Below are 19,594 nucleotides of genomic sequence, written 5' to 3'. Positions count from 1 at the left end.
CAGTGGTAAAGAAACAGAGCTGCTGCTTTCGTGAAACACCACATCTGAATGGGGATACTAAAGACTTTTAACAACATTATGATAGCATCAACTATTTTCTATGATGTGGTCTACTGGTGTAACAACGCCCATCAGTCACAAGGCATACAATAAAAAAATAAAGAATAAAAGCCTTCAACTTGCTGTCCTCGGATCATAACCTGATGGAGAAATTCTAAACCTTAATTATGTAATTTCTGAAGTTAAGAAAATGATTACTTAATTTTTATTTAAATAAAAAGGTTAATTATTTTCATGTATGCTCAGCACATTTAAGACCACAAAAGTCAGTCTATGAAACAGACCACATAAACCAACATACAGATACAATACAGTAATCCCTCGGTTATCGCGGTTAATGGGGACCTAGACACCCGTGAAAACTGAAAATCCGCAAAGTAGCGGCGCCCCTTCAAAAATGCTTAAAAGAACGTATACGGGTATACAGTATACCCCCCTGTATACAGTACACCATATAGAATAAGGGTAGAAAGAGAGAGATTCGTGTTAATCAAACAATAAAACAGCATTTAACTTACCTCTTACAATAAGTTCTTCTAAGCGTAGTTGATGAAAAGACCTGTGCAGCATTGCCACACATGAGCAGAGCCACTCGATCCTTGTGAGCTTTGAAACCTGTCTTTTGAAGTTCGTCCTTGAAAAGAAATGTTCGGGACGGCAACCTCTTCCATAAAAGGCCTGTTTCAACCATATTGAAGACTTGCTCCGGGACATAGCCATTTTCTTCTATTATTTTCGGAAACATCCTCAACATAATGCCTCACTGCTGCTTCGTCCGCAGAGGCTGCCTCTCCATACAACGACACACTCTTAAGTCCAACTCGCCGCTTAACTTATCAAACCAGCCCTTGCTGGCAACGAAAGTCGTCGTGGGCTAGTCTGGCTTGAGGTACCAGGCAGAGGATTATCTTCGTCGCCGTCGTCTTCTTCCTCATCTTGAACGTTGTCGTCACCACCCTCAGGCACCACAGCATCAAACAAAGATTTAGCCTTACTTCGGATTAAGTTCGCATCCAGGCTGATTTTCTTTGCCCGACAATCGTGGATCCAAATAACCAGTGCATTTTCCATTCGCACCATGGTCTTATTCTGGGTGTTTACAACCCTTTTGGCATTTTTCGTGAAAGATATTGCAGCAGTTTTGCGGATGTTCTTCTCTTCCTTCTTTATGTACCCTACCGTGGATTCATTCTGGCCATATTGTCGGGCTACGCTCGCGTAGCTATTTCTTGCTTTCAACTTGTCCAATAAACTCACTTTTTCGTTAATTGTTAACATCTTTCGCTTTTTCTTTGGTTCACTAGATGCACCAAGGAATAAAGAGCGTTTGGGAGGCATCACGAAGGGCTTCAAAAAACGTTTAGACTTAAAAAAATCACCGCGAGACAAAGGCTAACTAACTGCGAGCTATGGCAAGAAGCGTACTGTACTGTACTGTATACGAGATAAGCGTGGGCTACTGTAATGAATGGGCCAACGGGGCGTCGAGTATTCAGCGAGTGCTGGCCAATCAGCTTGCGTTTATGCCCGTGATGCTTAGCGTCTACGTGCATTTCTTTGTGTTTTAAAATTTTGTAAAATGATGCAATTACTAATTCTAATTGAATATTTTGTTTTCAAATTTTGTAAAATAATGTAATTTCTAATTTCATTATTATTAATTTTTAAATATTTTTTGATGTTTTTAATTTTTATTATTTTATTTTTTATTCTATTTTTTTTTTAGACCTGCGAAGCTCTGAACCCGCGAAAGTGGACCTGCGAAGTAGTGAGGTTCCACTGTATATAAAGTGTATTCCTGAGTACCTCAACTGTTAGTTTGAGGAGAATCCCCTGAGGAAATGGGGATGGGCAATAGCCCCATTTTTGCAATCATTCTAGATGATTTCCATTTTAATTTATTCACTTATTTATTTTTAATTCTAAAAGTAAAAATAAGTTTTACAAATAAACTTTAGCACTTAATAATTAAACAAAATTTGCACTACTGTTCAAAGGTTTGGGGTCATTTTATTGACAAAAACAAAGTTTGAAGGATATATATTTTTTCAAATAAACAACTTTATCTCAATGTCTAAACTATACTTTTTTATTTTTCAGATAATTTGATTAATAAAAAGCACTTTTGTCTGGATGACCTCCAAACTTTTAAAAGGACATGTAAAAATAAATGAACTATTCTATAAATGTGCATCTTTTTAAAAATACATGTAGAGTGAGAAATACCTAATTATTTTACATAACATTAGGATACCTGGAGTGAGCTGACATAATTGCCTACCATCTTGTTGCTACTGGTACTCCCAATAACCAAAACCTTGTGAAAGGCTGGGCAAAAAAAAATGAGAAAAATTGTGATTTTTTTGATCACTTTGAGTCTCTGTGTTTTTTTATACTTGTGCTTTTTAGCACTCATTTTCAGTTGCACTACATAATACGTTGACTTTTAGTTGCCAAGATATACACACTGTCCCTTTAAAAATATTTTTCACAATTTTAAACATCAAACTTTTATCTCAAGGGAGTCTAATTGCAAAAATTCAGACAGCAATAACTATAAATGGGTAGTAACCTAATTCATATTATGTGCCATAGATTTGTTATTTGTATTTTGTGCCTAACCAAAATTAAGTGGTTAATAGTTATTTAAAGGGACAGTGTGTATTATTTGACCACTAGATGTTATGGTATTGTGTAGTACAACCAAAAACGAGTGCTATTACAAACTATAGAGACACAAAGTGACCAAACCACACATTGTTTTCTTCTCGCCTCTTTTGCCCAGTGACAAGTTTGTGGTTCTGGACTCTCAAAATAAGGAGAGAAGCCACCAATGGATTTTAAACTTGGCCCACTCCTCCACACTAATATTCTCTAGATCAGTCAGGTTACCGGGCTGTCGCTGAGAAACACTGAATTTGAGCCCCCTCCAAAGATTTTTGGGTCGGCATTGGCTCAGTAGGTAAAGTGCTCTTGGGATCAAGAGGTCACAGGTTCGATTCCCGGCTTCTCTGAGTTATATGTCGAAGTTTCTTTGGGCAAGACAATGAATCCCTAATGCTCCCGATAGCAGGTAGTGGCCTTGCATGGTTGACGCTGCTACCGGTTAGTTAGTGTGTAAAAGGTAAAAGTGTGAAGCACTTTGGGAGGTCTTCGTTCACTTGAAAAGCTCTATATAAATTCAGACCAGACCAGACCAGAGAGAACAGGAAAGGACTCAAGCCTCAGATAAGACATTTTTACCTGTTCTAAAAAACCTCTTCCGGGCTTTTTCGTTTTACTAACTCTAGTAGGTTACAAAAGCAGATCTGCTCTAAAGGGTGTGAAAATTAAAGAACAGCAATGATGTAAACTGTGCATAACGGTCAAACTGGCATCCTATGCATTCTCCTTGCACCTGTCCCATATTGAAAACAGACAAACTTATCATCCAGCCTTTTGGGAGGATTTGCCATTTGGGTGCCTGTAGTTGCAAGATGGTGGACAAATATGTCTGCTGCCTCTAGGTGATGCTCATGTAAAATAAATGCAAATGTGTATGGCTAATGAGTATTTAATAAAATGCTTGTTTATATGATAGTTCGTGATTTTTTTTTTATTATTATTTACTTCAATATTGTTTATTTTTTAAAAAAAAGGTTATTTACCGCTTGTATGCGTTACATAACACATGCTGTCGCATTAACATAACCACTTATATTTGTGTCCTGGAACACTTGAATTCAATTTTTTTTAACATGGCTGACATCAAAGACAATTTGTCACTGGGAGGATTAACCAATTTAAACTATTATGATTGTTGGCCTAGTGTTGCTGATATAGACACAGAATTTCTACAGGTGCTTGAAATCCTTGAAAAGGCTTGAATTTTATTGTTGTATTTTCAAAGTTTTGAAAAGTGCTGGAATCTTGGGTGAAGTACCTGTACATTCTTGAAATTGTTGTCAATGCCATGTTTCTTAGCAGTATGCTTCGATAGACCCCGCATTAAAAAAAAACAACAACACACGTCTGCTTAAAAATGACACTGACACGCCTGCTCTTGCCCTCTGCATTGTCATGTGAAGTGTCACCGCGCCCCACTGGTCACACCCAAGCAACTTTAAATTCAAGCAACACAATCCCTGAAAAAACATACAACAAAATGTATTGTAAAGATATTTTACTTTTCACTGCAATACCAAGTATGAAATACAGATACAAACATAGCTTATTTAACGGTTCACGTTTCCCTTGCTTTCATAATTTTGGTAAAATATTGAACTCTATAGTGACAACGTTACATCCTTTGCTTTTGTTACATATTGAAAGGTCTTTGTCAGGGAAAAGGATTTTGATTTTGCTATATTTTTGCATCTATAGTCAAATTATTTGTGTTTATTTTGAATACATTTAAAATGAAAGAATGAATTCCTGAAAAGCACATAAAATGTAACTTTAAATGTTTACTCCTCCACAAAAAATGAATTGTAAAGTACGCATGTAATAGGTTGCCGAACCCTCGTCTATAGTCAGACTGCCAAGAAACAAACCCTTATAAACGTTTACTCTTAGAAACATGGCAACAATTTCAAGCATTTACAAGCCCTTCATCTAAAATTCAAGCATTTTTCAATCCTTAAAAACAACATTAAAATTCAAGCTTTTTCAAGGATTTCAAGCAAACCTTTTTTCTTAAATAAAAAAAAAAATCAGCGGGGAAATATCTAGTACAGAAACATTTGACTGGATGAGACAGCACTCCCTACCCTGTCCGGCGTCATGTACCCTGAGGGTCGCCTCGGCTAGCGCCTAGCAGCTGGCTAGAATGGGTGCGCACCTGGTAATCGGACTGTTTAGTTGATTTCCACAGACTGCTATGAATGTTAAAATAAATGAATTCAATAAAGAGAGGGTAAACGGCAAGTGTTATGACTCTTATCCTTTGGTAGCTAAATTTCTCGTCATCTAATTAGTGACGCGCATCAATGGATGAACGAGATTCCCACTGTCCCTATGGAGTAAGATCTTGCTCTTGGCAGAATCAGCAAGGCAGCGGGAAAATGTCTAGTACAGGAAAGTAACAGATTGTGCCGCCACAATTCTTAGCGGGCTGCAGCTGTCGATCAACTAGCGCAGCATTCAATATGAATAAAATTGGCAAAATTGCGACAAAATGTTTACTCTTCCACAAAAAATGAATTGTAAGGTACAAAACAATTTTAGCTTCTTACACATTGGACAGATTTAAGGTAAAACAACACAGAATTCATGAAAATGTGAAGAAAACATAAATTAAAAAATATTAATTCAGTGCTATAAACAATAGAACACAAAAAATAACTTTACATTTCTATTTTAACCATATCCTCTGAAAAACACTCAAAAAAATAAACAAAATAAAAATGAATGAAAATATTTAAAACAAAAGGCAAAAGAACAGACAAAAATTATTGACTGCCCGATGTCTGTGTTCCTCAGCGTAGCCATTTAAGCCATTTAAAATTGGGTATTAGTGTACCTCTTGGCCATTTTCAGGTAAATCAATTCTAGCACAAAACAGTACACGAGTTGTTTATATACGATAGCGGCGACGCCCACGATTCAAATGTCTAGCGGCAACGCCCACAACTCAAATTCTCACGGGGAATATCACAATGCTGTCCTTTGTCACGTCTACTGAAATAGCTGATCCGTGTGATAGGGCGCAGCTCTTACTTTTGATCAAATCGGAGACTTTTGGGTGCGCCTTATGAGCGTGTGAATTCAGTAAAATATCATTAAAAATAAAATAAAATCTGAGGGGGGCGGAAAGAGCGCTCTTCTCAGTGAGCCGAGCCAAAAGAGCTGTTTTTCTAAACAGTGCTGTCCTCTTGGGTAGGACCTGTAGGTGCGGTGACGATTAGCATTACAAAGCCATAATGATAAGTCACCAGAGCAGGCATGTCGGCATCATTTTCACACACCCTTTAAAATTTCTTGCATGGTCTATAGTAGGGGTCAGCAACCTTTTTGGTGTGGAGTGCCACTTTCAAATTTCCTTGTAAATCAGTGTGCCGCACCAAGATAATGGCTCGCACAACATTTTTTTTTATATCCATCAGAGCTGTAATTTTACACCAGCCCAAATATATAACATGGTTATATATTGAAATTGTATAACTGAGTAATTTAACTTTCGCGATTCTTGTTCAACAATAAACTAAAAAATGAATGGGAGCAACATGTGGAAAGGCTTGTAGATATCCATGACCTCAATTTTTTACCACAAAAATCAACCAGAATCATCTATTCTTTTTCAACCAAACTTGAAATGACATCAGCAAAGGCTACCTCAAAATAAGTGCAACACAAATAACAGCTGAACAGCAGAACGCACGCACGCGCGCACACACTCACTCACACACACACTTTCTGCCAGCTCCTTCACACGCCGTTCAACACTTTTGGCTGACATGGGGATGTCTTTTATTCTTTTTTGATTGTCTCTCTTTGTTAAACAAGCCATCAAACAAAAGCTCTGAGCTCGACAAGAACTCTTCATTAAATCCTCCAGCAGTAATTGGTTTTCCGCGCTTGGCTATGCAGTGAGCATTGTGATAGATTGCTTCAGTGGTGGTGTTTTTAGCAGTGACAAAGGTTTTCAGGGTCTGTGTTTGTTTGCCAAACCTGGACACAGCACATTTTAATGTCTCCGCCTTGTCAGACTTGTCCTCAAATTCATGTTCATGTTTTGTCTCGTAATGACGTTTAATGACGTTGATGTGTGAGGTACAACCCTCTCGAGGCAAAATGCACAAACAGCATGGTCATTTTTTTGCACAAAGCCCCATTCATCTGCCCACGCTGGCTGGAAAGGCCGAGAGCTTTTCGCTGGAGGATCTGTCAAGATTCATTTATTTATCGCGCCCATGTGTTTCTGTGGCTGGGTTAAAACACGGATCTCTCCTCCTCTGCGATGCGCCGCGCAGAAACACACTCACACATGGAACAGAGGAGGAGGGGCGCTACCCTTAAGCCTCTAAATAACAAAGCGGGTAAATGAAAATGTCTACATTTCAGGTAAAATACCGTATTTTCCGCACTATAAGGTGCACCGGGTTATAGGGCGCACCCCGAAAAAATAGTTTTTGGTCCTATTTTTGACATACATAAGACGCACCGGATTATAAGGCGCTACAATGAGAACGTCGACAAAACAGTCAGATAGTTCAGTCAAACTTATTACCCCCTTAACATTCCCAAAGCTTGCAAAGACGCAAAGACGTGTTGAGAACACGTGCGGATGCGGTGTCCGTACGATGTCACTCAAATAATCGTTCCATCATTTCGGAAAGTTAAAGTCTTGGGATTCAAGAAATGCCATCCATTCCTTAGTTGCTATTTTCTTTTTCGCTCCCAACTTTACTGTATGTATGACAATAAACACTTGGAATTGAGTTTAATTTAAAAATACACTCCATTCCATCTATTATCTGCACCGCTTATCACAGAAACATCGAGTTCAGTCTGAAACAAGATACAGGGATAATATAGAAAGCCGGAGTAGCTCACCGAAGTCGTGTTCATAATAATGTGCAGCCGTGGTCCTCTTATATCCGTGAATTTAGTAAATCCAGGAGAATAAAATACTTACAAATACAAAATAGTAAAAAAAATGCTTTCTGTATGCCGTCAGCCACGTGCTATAAGCATTCATCTTTTTCGGCCAATTGCAGGCTTTGTTTTGCCGTTTAAGCCAATGCCAGCCTGTAAATGACAAAAAGGATCCGCCTCTTGACCTCCGAATAACTTTAGCCAATAGTGATCGATTCAACTGATGATTGACACGTCTTTTTGGGCCAATTGCAGGCTTTGTTTTGCCGTTCAAGCCAATGCCAGCCTGTAAATGATAAAAAGGATCCTCCCCTTGACCTCCGAATAACTTTAGCCAATAGTAATCCACTCAAATGATAATTGACACATTGGTCAGCCAATGAAACGCCAGTAAATAAATCCCAGCATACACCGCGGACTACTTGGCGTTCGGGGGAAAATCTAGTTGTCGGCGGCGAGTTAGTTGCAAGACTTTGCGAATTAATATTGATCCATAAATAAGGCGCACTGTATTATAAGGCGCATGGTCAGCTTCTGAAAAAAATAAAGGCTTTTAGGTGCGCCTTATAGTGCGGAAAATACGGTAATAATTATTATTTGTATTATTTTGCCGTACGCTCGTGTGCGACTGGTTAACCCCTCGCGTGCCTGCAGTGGCACGCATATGTAATAGGTTGCCGAACCCTCGTCTATAGAGTCAGACTGCCAAGAAACATCGCAATGGCCGCAATTTCAAGCATTTCACCCCAAATTCAAGCATTTTTCTGACCTTAAATACACAACAAAAATTCTGGCATCTTTTTAAGGTTTTCAGGCACCCGTACGAACCCTGTTGTAATGAAGTTTGATATAGTCAAGCTGTGCGCGCATTGTTGAGGCAGAATGGTGGAATACATGTCAGTTTATATCAGACGACTGACAGAAAAATTGTAGTTCGTAGATCATCGATAGAAACACCTCAAATAAGCACAAATTATTTGCTAGCAGCAAGATAGTGACTTTGTTTAATTAGTGTTTAAAGTTAACAACCATAAAAAAACTGGTCTCTTGATCTGAGCTAGATTTGTTCTTTTTATTGGCACTGGAAAAATTGGAAAATTGCCTTGAAAGTCCTGAAAGGGACAGTTGTATTTTTAGCGCCTCCTAGTGGTGATGCATTAAATAGAATAATATTTTTATCTTAGTTTTTCCCTGTCCCTCAAGTAGGTTTTAGATCAGGGGATGATGTAAGAATAGCCTCTAGTCTGTAATAGTCTGTGGTCTGTGTAGCCCTTTGAGAATTCTTGTGGTTATGAGCATCAGAAATAATCATGACTTGACTTAAAAAGTGCTTGAATTTGGCCATGAAAAAGGTGGTCAAACCCCTGTAGATATTGAATTACTGCTTCATGGTCTTGTTCAATGTTCCTTTTTTCTTCACCTTCAGTTCCTTTTGCGGGTGCTAACCGCCTGGGTGCAGTGTATCGATGACCCAGACGCATCCACTTCCGGGCTCCCAACAAGACCCTTGGACGGTCCCCAGGCCGAGTGGTGGCCTTCGCTGTGTCTGGAGCTGGGTGGTCTTCTGCAAGTGGCCCCTGACATCCTGCGACGGCACCTTGTGTGCCAGCTCTACAATCAAGGCCTGGACGCTCATGCTGAGGAGGTTAAGGACAAGAAGAGACATCGCATAACCTTAAATGTGGAGCTGACTTGATGCATGATTATGCTTGATAGATGATGTTGGAGGTGGAAGACAAGGATGTGCTCGGCTCTCAGTTGCTGATGATCACAGGACAAAGGCTGAGCTACTGTCTGCTGCATGATCAGAACCAGAAACGACCTGCTATGGAGCTGCTGGCCCGCCTCCCCCCCACCCTGTGCACTTGGCTCAAAGCTATGGTGAGGATTGCACCATTTTAAAATATTGTAAATTCCAGACTACAGAGCGCACCTGTGCATGCTCCAATTTAAGGGTGAAACTTAACTTTGCTTTTGTTCAAGCCTCACCGAATTGAAGGCGCATGTTTTAACAGCCATAAAAATAAAGTCATTCACATCCATTGCATCAGGGTTCGTATTTAAGCCCTTTATAAGAACTTATAAAGCCATTTTTCCCAGTACCATTAAAAAAAGAAATCCAGTGCCGATTTAAATATCGGAAGCTTTAACCTTGGTTTCGAACCGTAACGCTATCCCCAACCTAATTTCCAAACACTAAAATCAGTTTAAAACCCTAGCTTAAATTTTAGACACTAGCCCTACACCTAGCCCTAACCCAGTTTCAAACTGTAAACTAGCTCTAAACTAATATTAGAGTCCTAAGTGAATGTAGGGTTCCAATATGGAGTTCAAACTCCAGTCCCTAACCCTAAACCTACACCTATCCCTAGCATTAACCCTGTTTTCAAACTGTAACCCTCGCTCTAAAGCCTTTTTGGAACCCTACATTTAGTTGGGAACTCTAATATGGAGCTCAAACTCCAGTTCCTAACCGTAACCCTAAATCTCACCTTGGCTGTAACCCTATCCCTAACACTCTTTCAAACTGTATACTAGCCGTAAAAGGATATTGGAACCCGACCTTCAGTTTAGAACCCTAATATGGAGCTCTAACTTTAGCCTAAACTCTGTTTTCAAACCGTAACCTTTGCTCTACACCAATTTTGGAACCCTACATTCAGTTTGAAACTCTAATATAAAGCTCAAACCCTACTTTCTAACCCTTAACCTAAACTTACACCTTACCCTAGGTGTAACCCTAGCCCTAACCCTGTTTCAAACCATAGCCCTCTGTCTAAACGAAAACTGGAACCTTGCACCTTTTAGAACCATAATATGGAGCTCAAACTAGTTGCTAAACCTACAACTCACTCTAGCTCTAACACTAGCCCCAACCCTATTTCAGACCTTATACAGTTTAATATGCTAATAAGGAGCCTAAACCTTAGTTTCTAACTCTAGCCCCAATCCTTTTTGGGAACCATAAAATACATGTAAAACCCTTATAAACTCTTTCTCTAAGAAACATGGCAACCATTTCAAGCATTTAACAAGCCCTTCATCTAAAATTCAAGCACTTTTCAACCCTTAAAAACAACAACAAATTCAAGTTTTTTCAAGGATTTCAAGCAAACCTTGTTTCTTAAGTTTAAAAAAATTCAGCGGGGAAATATCTAGTACATAAACGTATGACTGGATGAGGGTCGCCTCGGCCAGTGCCTAGCAGCTGGCTAGAATCGGTGCGGGCCTCGTGATCGGACTGTTTAGTTAATTTCCAGACTGCTCTGAATGTTAAAATAAAGAAATTCAATAAAGAGCAAGTATACGGCACGAGTTATAACGACTCTTACCCTTTGGTAGCTAAATTTCTCGCGCATCAATGGATGAACGAGATTCCCACTGTCCCTATGGAGTAAGATCTTGCTCTTGGCAGAATCAGCAAGGCAGCGGGGAAATGTCTAGTACAGGAAAGTAACAGATTGTGCCGCCACAATTCCTTGCGGGCTGTGACCGCAGCTGTCGATCAACTAGCGCAGCACTCAATATGAATAAAAGTGGCATTAACATAAACGCACGAGTGCGACAAAATGATTATACATAAATCATACCTGTCAACCTCCACGGCTGTCGTATTTTCCCATACAAAATAATCGTACACCATATATTTTTTTTTTTCTGAATGATGCATGTTGGGAAATCCCCAGGCGGCAGACCATGCGATTGATAAATTTGCGTTTTTCCGTACAGATTTCCTTGTACGTCGTACTCGTCTTAAAATGCATAAAAAACGTACTTTGTACGGCAAAACCGTACAGGTTGACATGTATGATAAATGCTTGGAATCTGACAGGTTGGGTCTGCTAAATGAACTTTTTAGTGTTGCAGCGGTGATTAAAAAACTGACAGCAAAATAGGCTGTGATCAGTCCGATAACTGTCGGCCCAATAATTATCGTGTACTCCTAAGTTAGTAATGAGTGTCAGATTGTATAAAAATTTTTTTTAGTAGTAGCTATACCTGGTCTCCTCTCTATCACTTAGTCAGATTTAAAGTCAAACAACAACACAAAATCCCTGAAATTTCCCCCAAAAAGATATAAATGAAAAATATTAACTCTTCATTGCCAAAAATAAAATGACAAAATGCATAAAAATAACTATTTACAGTTATATTTTACCAGTTCAGACACAGATCTTCTAATCAACACACAAAAAAATATATAATTTTAAATAAGTAAAACAAAAAGCAAAAGATCAGCAATCTCTAAGATTGAAAGATGGAATGCACTCTGCTCCGGAGCAATCAACATGGTAAATGGTCTGCATTTAGCGCTTTTCAAGTCAATGAAGACCCCCCCCCCAAAGCGCTTTACACTTACCCATTCACACACACACACACACACCAATAGTGGCCATGCAGCCATGCAAGGCACTACCTGATTATTGGGGGCATTAGGGATTCAGTGTCTTGCCCACTTCGACATGTAACACGGAGGAACCGGGAATCGAACCTGCGATCTCTTGAACCCAAGACGAGCGCTCTACCTCCCGAGCTAATGCCGCCCCAGCATCATTGAAATGAGTCCAATTTGGCTTATTTTTCTGTTTTTACATACGATACTTTTTTTCTGTCTTCTGTATTCAACATCTTTAGAGCCCTTTCCGTGTAACTGAACAAGTGTGACGTATTGAAGCTGCGCCTGCAGTGTTGAAGCAGAACTCATGTCAGTTTAGAGCAGCCCATTGACAAAAAAAAGAGCGTAGATCCTCAATAGGAACAGCTGAATGTGCCAAAAAGTATGTGCTAGCAGCAGGATAGCGATTGTCAAAGTCAACCAAAAAAATGTTAAATTGATCTGCGCTGGATTTCTTCCTTTAAAGGTATTGGAAAATTTTAAAAATTGCCATGAAAAAAAAGCAGCTATGAAAATTTCCCCACCGATTCTGCCACGATTGCGATTATACTCCAGATGGACAGTGGGAATCTCATTCATTGATTCTTGCACTTCATTAATAAGAATAGTATAGAATTAGAATTTACTTTTATTGTCATTCTTTGTAACCATGCACACAGAACGAAATGTCGATACAACTGACCCGTACAGTTAAACTGTAGCGAGCCGATGCAGCCAAACAGGGCGCTGCCATTTTAGACCCAACTGCTGTGTTGGGAGTCATTAGGTGACCAAACCTCCCAATTCCAACCCTCAATGCCGAGCGCCAAGCAGGAAGGCAATGAGTACCAATGTTGTAAGTCTTAGGTATGACTCGGCCGAGGCTTGAACCAGCGACCTTCCAGTCTTGGAGTGGGCGCCCTACCATCTAGGCTACTGAGCTGAGGCATTTTGCTGCTGAAAGGGGTCAGTTACTCCCGCCATCTACCCGCACCTCATTGAATGTTTAAATTTGTCTTTCAATTGAAAGCACTCGGTAGAAATTGTGATGCTTTGTTTTAATTAAATAGTTAGATTTCCTGGTATTCATCAGTTTTAAGCCACAGTGTTTAAAATGTAGGGGAAAAAGTAGCAGCTTGTGATGTGGAATTCACAGTGATGTAAGACGAATGATTACTGATTTTATACGTTTGCAGGACCCCAGTGAGCTGCGTTGCCCCCTGGTGCCCCTCCATCAGACCAGCAGGATGGTGGGCCACCTGATCGAGATGCTTCCAGAAAACCACGCCCAGTACAGCCTGGCCTTGCACCTCCTAGAAGCTGTGGACGCCCTTACTATACAAGACTGACAAATCATGATCTTTTTGTGTAATTAAAACATATGCTTCACTATCTTTATCTCCACATGAAGTTTATATACTGATCCAATGACATCTGCTTTTGCCGGCTTGAGAAAAGCCGTCAGAAATTCAGTTGTAGCGATTACCCAACTTGTCAACACTCTTTCCAGTTGATTCTATCTTCAAATTCCGAGACTTCTTAAATTTGGTCTGATTAACTGATGGCTGTGGCCTCCTCGCTATCTAGCCATACCCCTGCTCCTTCTCTTATCTGAACTCTGAAATGTGACAATGACACGAAAGGCATGCTGGGATAGGATGGATTGTGAGGCAGGTTTGAAATGATAGCCAGTTTGTTGACTCTCGGGAAAATCTGGTAGAGGCAAATGCCAGCGCGTATTGCACTGGATTTTTGACTTTGTATTGTGAAATGCCATTGTAACTAGAGGCAATATTTTCCCATTTTTAGGTACCGGTACTTCGAAACCTGGAACTTTTGTTTGTAGAGACATTCGTAAGTAAATTTACCACTGTAAATAGTAACTAACTACTTATATTTTCAGGCAGCTAACACAACACAGGCTTTTTTCCCCCATAAGTGCATTTTGTAAACCATGATTTATTATACATTTACGTACAGCTTTCATGATCAAAAAGTCATCCTTTCACACTGAATTCATCCTCAATTCGTATACAGTATACACAAAAGTAAAACAGCCTTAAGACTTGGTTCCCTTAGACCAGAGGTGGGCCATATGTGGCCTGTCAGGCTCAGTAATCCGACTTGCCAAATAAAAATGTTGAAAATTTCTGCTCTGGATTGTAAGGGGGACCCCAAGGAATAGCATTTAGTCATATATTTTTATACATGAAGCACATCAACACATGAAATTGAGACTTTAGTAAGCGCTACCCGTTGGGCTCTAGATTGATCAGGCATAACATGCCGCTGACCAAGATTATGACATTGGAAACATCGAGAATAAGCCCATAATAGTGATGTGATGGCACCGAGACTGCTATAAACAAAAACAAAAAGGCATTAGACATTAGCTCATCACAGTATTTTTACTCACGGTGCAGGTAACACGGATTTGCATAGTGGATTTTGTCCTGCATTCTGACAGGTTAAACATGTTGCGGTTTGATATGTACACATGCCTAAAAGAGCTGCTATATTATTTTGTTGAAACATTTCGTTTTCTCAATTCTCCAACACTTAATTATGTTGATTGATTAATCATTACAATAATACACAAGTTTCTGCGGTATAGGATACTTTATTTTCTGGCGAAATTCAGGTTGTTAGGGGCGCCTGATGATCCCGAAAACGTAATAATGCATATAGTAGTACATGAAGTACTACAAATACATTATATTGACGTTTTGGTGCCACCTTTGTACCCAATAACATAACATTTTTCCTAATGCATTGCAAAGGTATTGGATTCAGGACACAGAATAAGCAAATTTAAAAAAAAATCGAATCACTCAATCATTTTTCCTCAAAGCCGATATGCCAAATCCTTTAACCAAGTGAGGTCAAACATGCAGCACGGCGGGATATGGCCCATTGGGTGACTTAATTCGGCCTGCCATACAATTAGGAGTATGTGGAGTAGAGGTAAGATAGGACCTAAAAAAAAAAAATGCAGCACAGACCAACCATACCCACGGGTATCAAAGCTTTTTCTAGCCCAAGCCTGGCCAATTAACTTGATTTGAGCCCATCGTAAACCTGTATTTTGTAAACCTTTTTTGTGAGAAGGGTAATTTAGGCCATCTATGACATTTGGGCCCAAGGTCTTACCTTTACCACCTGAGAAACCTCCAAAACATGCAGGACATGCGGCTCTCCAGGACCGGGTTAGCCATCCCTGCACTAAAGGGTAGTTCAGGTGTAGAATTGCATGCATTTAACTGTTAAACTACGATGGGTCACAAATTCAACGCCTAACATGAGAATAAGTGTGTTGTGTTTAAAAAAAACTTCCCCTGTACTTTTGTGATCATATTATGTATGGAAGGTTCCCAATTTATTCTGTACGTTTTTCAGGAATATGCTTTATCAAAGCTAAAAATTTGGCGTTGACATTCTTTTACTGATCGAGCTGCTTCCAGAAAACCACACCCAGTACAGCTTGGCCACCTCAGAATAGAAAGTCTAAATCCAGCCCCAAAGCCAAACTAAATATGAGATCCCTGCAATAACCCAATGCGGGCTCCGACCCAAAAAGTTTGCCCACCCCTACTTTTGACACTTGATTTCAATGCAATCCATTATAAGTACAGTAACCCAACATTAGTGTAAATCAAGTCTTTGGGAAGCTCTGAGCTGTCACCGATTCTTTATCAAGAGGACAAATTCCCTCGCCAACTTTAGGACTATGATTGAGCTTTGGTGATAACAGTCTGACAGCGAGAACACAAACAATCTGCAGCTTCCGCTGTATAACGCCGACATCGTGGACACCGTTCTGCAGAGGTAGGCACTGCAGCGATCGTGAAGCTGCTCTCCTCTCGAATGACGCCGCCTGACCACACAAAAACGTACATTTACATGTGTTGTGATCAATGTTCCCTCTAAATTTCCACGGGCCTGAGCGTTCACACAAAGTCGGCGAGCAACGCTTGAAACAACAGTGGGCAACAGCAACCCCAAGTGTGGCAACTAAATCATTATCAAACATGTCCAAAACTTGAGATCACGTTACATTTTGCTGCGTTTACGGCAATGCAAAATTATCTTTCACTACAAACGTCTTTTTTTTTTTTTTTTTTTTACAATTCTTTCACAAGATTTCCATCTCTTTTATTCCTGGTATCTTTTTTCACATAATACTAACATTTTTGGGGGCTTATTCAGTCGGTTGCACGATACAGAACTGTATTTAGTTACATTTTTGTAGTGGAAGTACAATGTTGGCAACAAGATTAACTTGATAAAATTGGAAATTATTTGAATGCAACACAAACTTTTTCCTCTTTTTCCCTGTTTTTTTCTCCTTTTTTAAAATTCCTTTAAAAAAAAATCTAATTGTGTTTATTTTTTCCTAGCTGTTACTTTTTCTTGCTTTTTTGTTCTCTTACTTTTCCCTTTATTTCCTTCTTTTTCTTCTGGCTTTTTTTCCAGAATTTTTCCTGTTTTTTTTTCTCAGCTTTTCACTACTTTTTAATTTTGGTATTTTTTCTTTTTTGTTCTATCCCCCCAATCCTTCAAGTCATTCTGTGCACAATTTTACATAATTTTTGGTCGTGTAAGGATTAAAGAAGCAAAAACAACCTGAAGAGCCGTTTGGGACTCGAAAGTGAGCCGAGCCTAAGAAGCCGGTTCACGAAAAACTACTGACTTTATTCAACTTGGTTCTACTTCGATATTGACTTCAAAATACCACATTTAGAACACAGCGTCAGGGGAACCCGTGTATTTTTACCTTCATGCACTATAACTTTGACCCAATTCGCTTTTTAATTAGCAATTTCGAGCCCTCATTTTTGTGAGCTGGCTAGATTTTCTCGTGCGCGGAAAAGCTCTGGGTAGTGCGCAATTGCGCACACACTCAGCTTAGAGGGAACATTGGTTGTGATTAGCATTGCAATGTGGGAACTCACCTTCCAAGTTGATAAGGAACGTGCCATGGCTGGTGAGAGCATCAGAGGGTAAGTCGCGAGGGACAGAGCTGCGTACATTCACACGGGCCGCCATCATGAGTTCAACCAGCTGGGAGGAAGTGGATGAGGGTTCCTCTTGGAGAGACTAAAAGATAATGCAAATGTTAAATGGCAAGCCCAAGAAACACATGAAGTGCACTCTGGATTTGAGGGACCGAGCCCGAAGTAAAACCGAAGCGGCACTTTGGCGCCATGCCCACTGCGCACCGAAGTATGTGCCACAGCGAAGCTTCTGGTTTACCACGGGCCCCGGTCCCTGAAATCAAGTTTGGGCTCGAGCTGGTTTGGGCTTTAATAACCGCAGGCTGGGTCAGGCCTTATTTTTAAGTTCCAGTTTTACCCTTTCATTCATTGTCTGCACGGCTTATCCTCAGTAGGGTCGCAGGGGTGCTGGAGCCCATCCCACCTATCTTAGGGCAGTAGGCAGGGGACACCCTGGATTGGTTGCCAGACAGTTGCAGGGCACACAGAGACAAACAAATCACTCGCTCATTAACACCTAGGGACAATTTGGACCTGCCAATTAACCTGACATGCATGTTTTTGGAATGGAGGAAACTGGAGTGCCCGGAGGAAACCCACACAACCACAGGGAGAACATGCAAACTCCACACAGGAAGGTTTGATCTCATGACCTTAGAACTGTGCCGTACACATGCTAACCACTGCGCTGCCGTGCTGCCCGCATGAGGAACCACTATGTTTTATTTAGTACCTCCTAGTTATAAAACTCTCTCTCTCTCTCTCTCTCTCTCTCTCTCTCTCTCTCTCTCTCTCTCTCTCTCTCTCTCTCTCTCTCTCTCTCTCTCTCTCCTCTCTCTCTCTCTCTCATCTCTCTCTCTCTCTCTCTCTCTCTCTCTCTCTCTCTCTCTCTCTCTCTCTCTCTCTCTCTCTCTCTCTCTCTCTCTCTCTCTCTCGCCTCAACATGCCCAGAATTTCTTGTGTAAATTATCTTTTATCTATTTTTTTTATTCTTACAGTTAAATGTGAAAATGGAGTTCCACGTCTAATTTCGTTGTCACAATTTGTTAAACCCATTTTGTAACAATAATAATGAAGGTATAGTATATTCTATTGTATTCTATTCTATATATATTTATTTGAATAATAAGAAAAAACACAAAAACTATTATATTAATGTGGATTTTTGTTGTTGAGAAATTAAATTAGATAAATTTTACAAAACATGAGGCTGACCGAGAGGAAGCTGGTATTCTTGTCCGTTATCTTGAAGCAAACGGTATTAAAAAAAAAAAAAAGATCTCGTAGGATGCTAGAGCAAGAAAATAGGAAAAATGGTTTGGTCACTTCTCCATCGTTTGTAATGAATTAAGGACCGATTCTGCCATACGTAAAAATAAATGTACAAATAAATACCTCAAGATATACAAAATGCTATATCAATCATTGGACTCATAAATAAATCAAGTAATACCAAAATGTATGATGAACATTAAAATTTTGACATTTATTTATTACAGTATTTGTTTGGCCGTGTGTTTTGCGTATTTCATTGTGCGACTTGTGATGTATTTTGTCATGTATTTATTTTGCCGAGTAGTTTCATCTTTTATTCATTTCTGTATTTATATTGTTGTGTAAATTGTTGTGTATTCACTTCTGTATTTATTTGTAGTGCATTGTCATTTGGTATTCATTTTGTCATTTATTGAATTCTGTATATTGTTGTGTATTTTGACATGTATTTATGTCTGAATTTATTTTGTCATGTATTTTGTGGCACGTTTCTGTCTTTTACTTTCATTACGCAGTGGTTAGCACATTTGCCTATCATCAAAAAAAAAGGTTCCCAGTTCGAGACCGGGTGGAAACACATGTTGCCCTGGAGAGGGCTGGGTGCCACCATACTGTACTTTCCCAAGACACGCCAAAGGAAATGGTGCCTCTACGAACCTAGTGGTGAAGGGATCCAAACATCCTACCATTTATTTTGCAGTGTATTTTGTCCTGTATTTATTTTGTCATACATTTTGTCATTTTTCTCGTTTAGGTATTTATTTTACTGTGTATTTTGTCCTATATTTCATGATGTATTTGTTTCTGTATTTGTGTTGTCGTGTATTTTGTTGCGTACTTTGTCTTTTTTTATGTATTATTTGCTGTGTATCTTGTCATGTATTTCTCATTCATTCATTTCTGTTTTTATATTGTGTATTTTGTCATGCATTATGTCATTTTTTAAATTTTGTTTTATTTGTTGGGCATTTTATTATTTAATTTAAAAAAAATCTGTTTTTATTTTGCTGTGTATTATTTATTGTATTTGTCATTTATTAATTTCTTTATAAATTATTTATTATTTATTATTTATATTTATTATTTATTTATTATTTATTTATTATTTATTTATATTTATTATTTATATTTATTATTTATCATTTATTAATTTCTTTATTGCCCTGCGATTGGCTGGCAACCATTTCAGGGTGTCCCCTGCCCACTGCCCGCAGATGGCTGGGATGGGCTCCAGCCCCCCCGCGACCCTAATGAGGATAAGCGGTACGGCTGATGAGATGAGATGAGATGAGATAATTTCTTTATTTAAATTGTT

At 39.3% G+C, this 19,594-nt stretch overlaps 2 protein-coding genes across 4 annotated transcripts in view; one reads left to right on the top strand and one right to left on the bottom strand.

Annotated features, from left to right (window-relative positions):
• The window catches only part of rab3gap2 (RAB3 GTPase activating protein subunit 2 (non-catalytic)), a 46,520-nt gene extending 33,118 nt beyond the window's left edge, over positions 1–13,402 (top strand). Inside the window, exons 33-35 of one of the 2 annotated variants that reach the window (XM_088354713.1) lie at positions 9,062–9,280; positions 9,352–9,516; positions 13,207–13,402. In XM_088354713.1, coding sequence (XP_088210839.1) covers positions 9,062–9,280; positions 9,352–9,516; positions 13,207–13,359 — 537 coding nt within the window. In that variant the 3' untranslated portion in view covers positions 13,360–13,402. Of the gene's footprint in view, positions 1–841; positions 3,640–9,061; positions 9,281–9,351; positions 9,517–13,206 lie in introns of those variants that run through there. The other variant, XM_088354714.1, reaches the window with a different exon arrangement.
• Positions 13,403–13,949: 547 nt separating this feature from the next.
• iars2 (isoleucyl-tRNA synthetase 2, mitochondrial) overlaps positions 13,950–19,594 on the bottom strand; it is a 31,921-nt gene continuing 26,276 nt past the window's right edge. For both annotated transcript variants that reach the window (XM_088354715.1, XM_088354716.1), the window contains 2 exons: positions 16,963–17,107; positions 13,950–15,884 (listed from right to left, as the gene is read on the bottom strand). In XM_088354715.1, the coding sequence (XP_088210841.1) occupies positions 15,736–15,884; positions 16,963–17,107 (294 nt within the window). In that variant the 3' untranslated portion in view covers positions 13,950–15,735. The remainder of the gene's footprint in view (positions 15,885–16,962; positions 17,108–19,594) is intronic.

This window comes from Urocampus carinirostris, chromosome 15 (assembly GCF_059441175.1).
Source record: "Urocampus carinirostris isolate Australia breed hairy pipefish chromosome 15, RoL_Ucar_1.0, whole genome shotgun sequence".
NCBI classification, from domain to species: domain Eukaryota; kingdom Metazoa; phylum Chordata; class Actinopteri; order Syngnathiformes; family Syngnathidae; genus Urocampus; species Urocampus carinirostris.
This window is presented reverse-complemented; position numbering and strand designations above follow the sequence as displayed.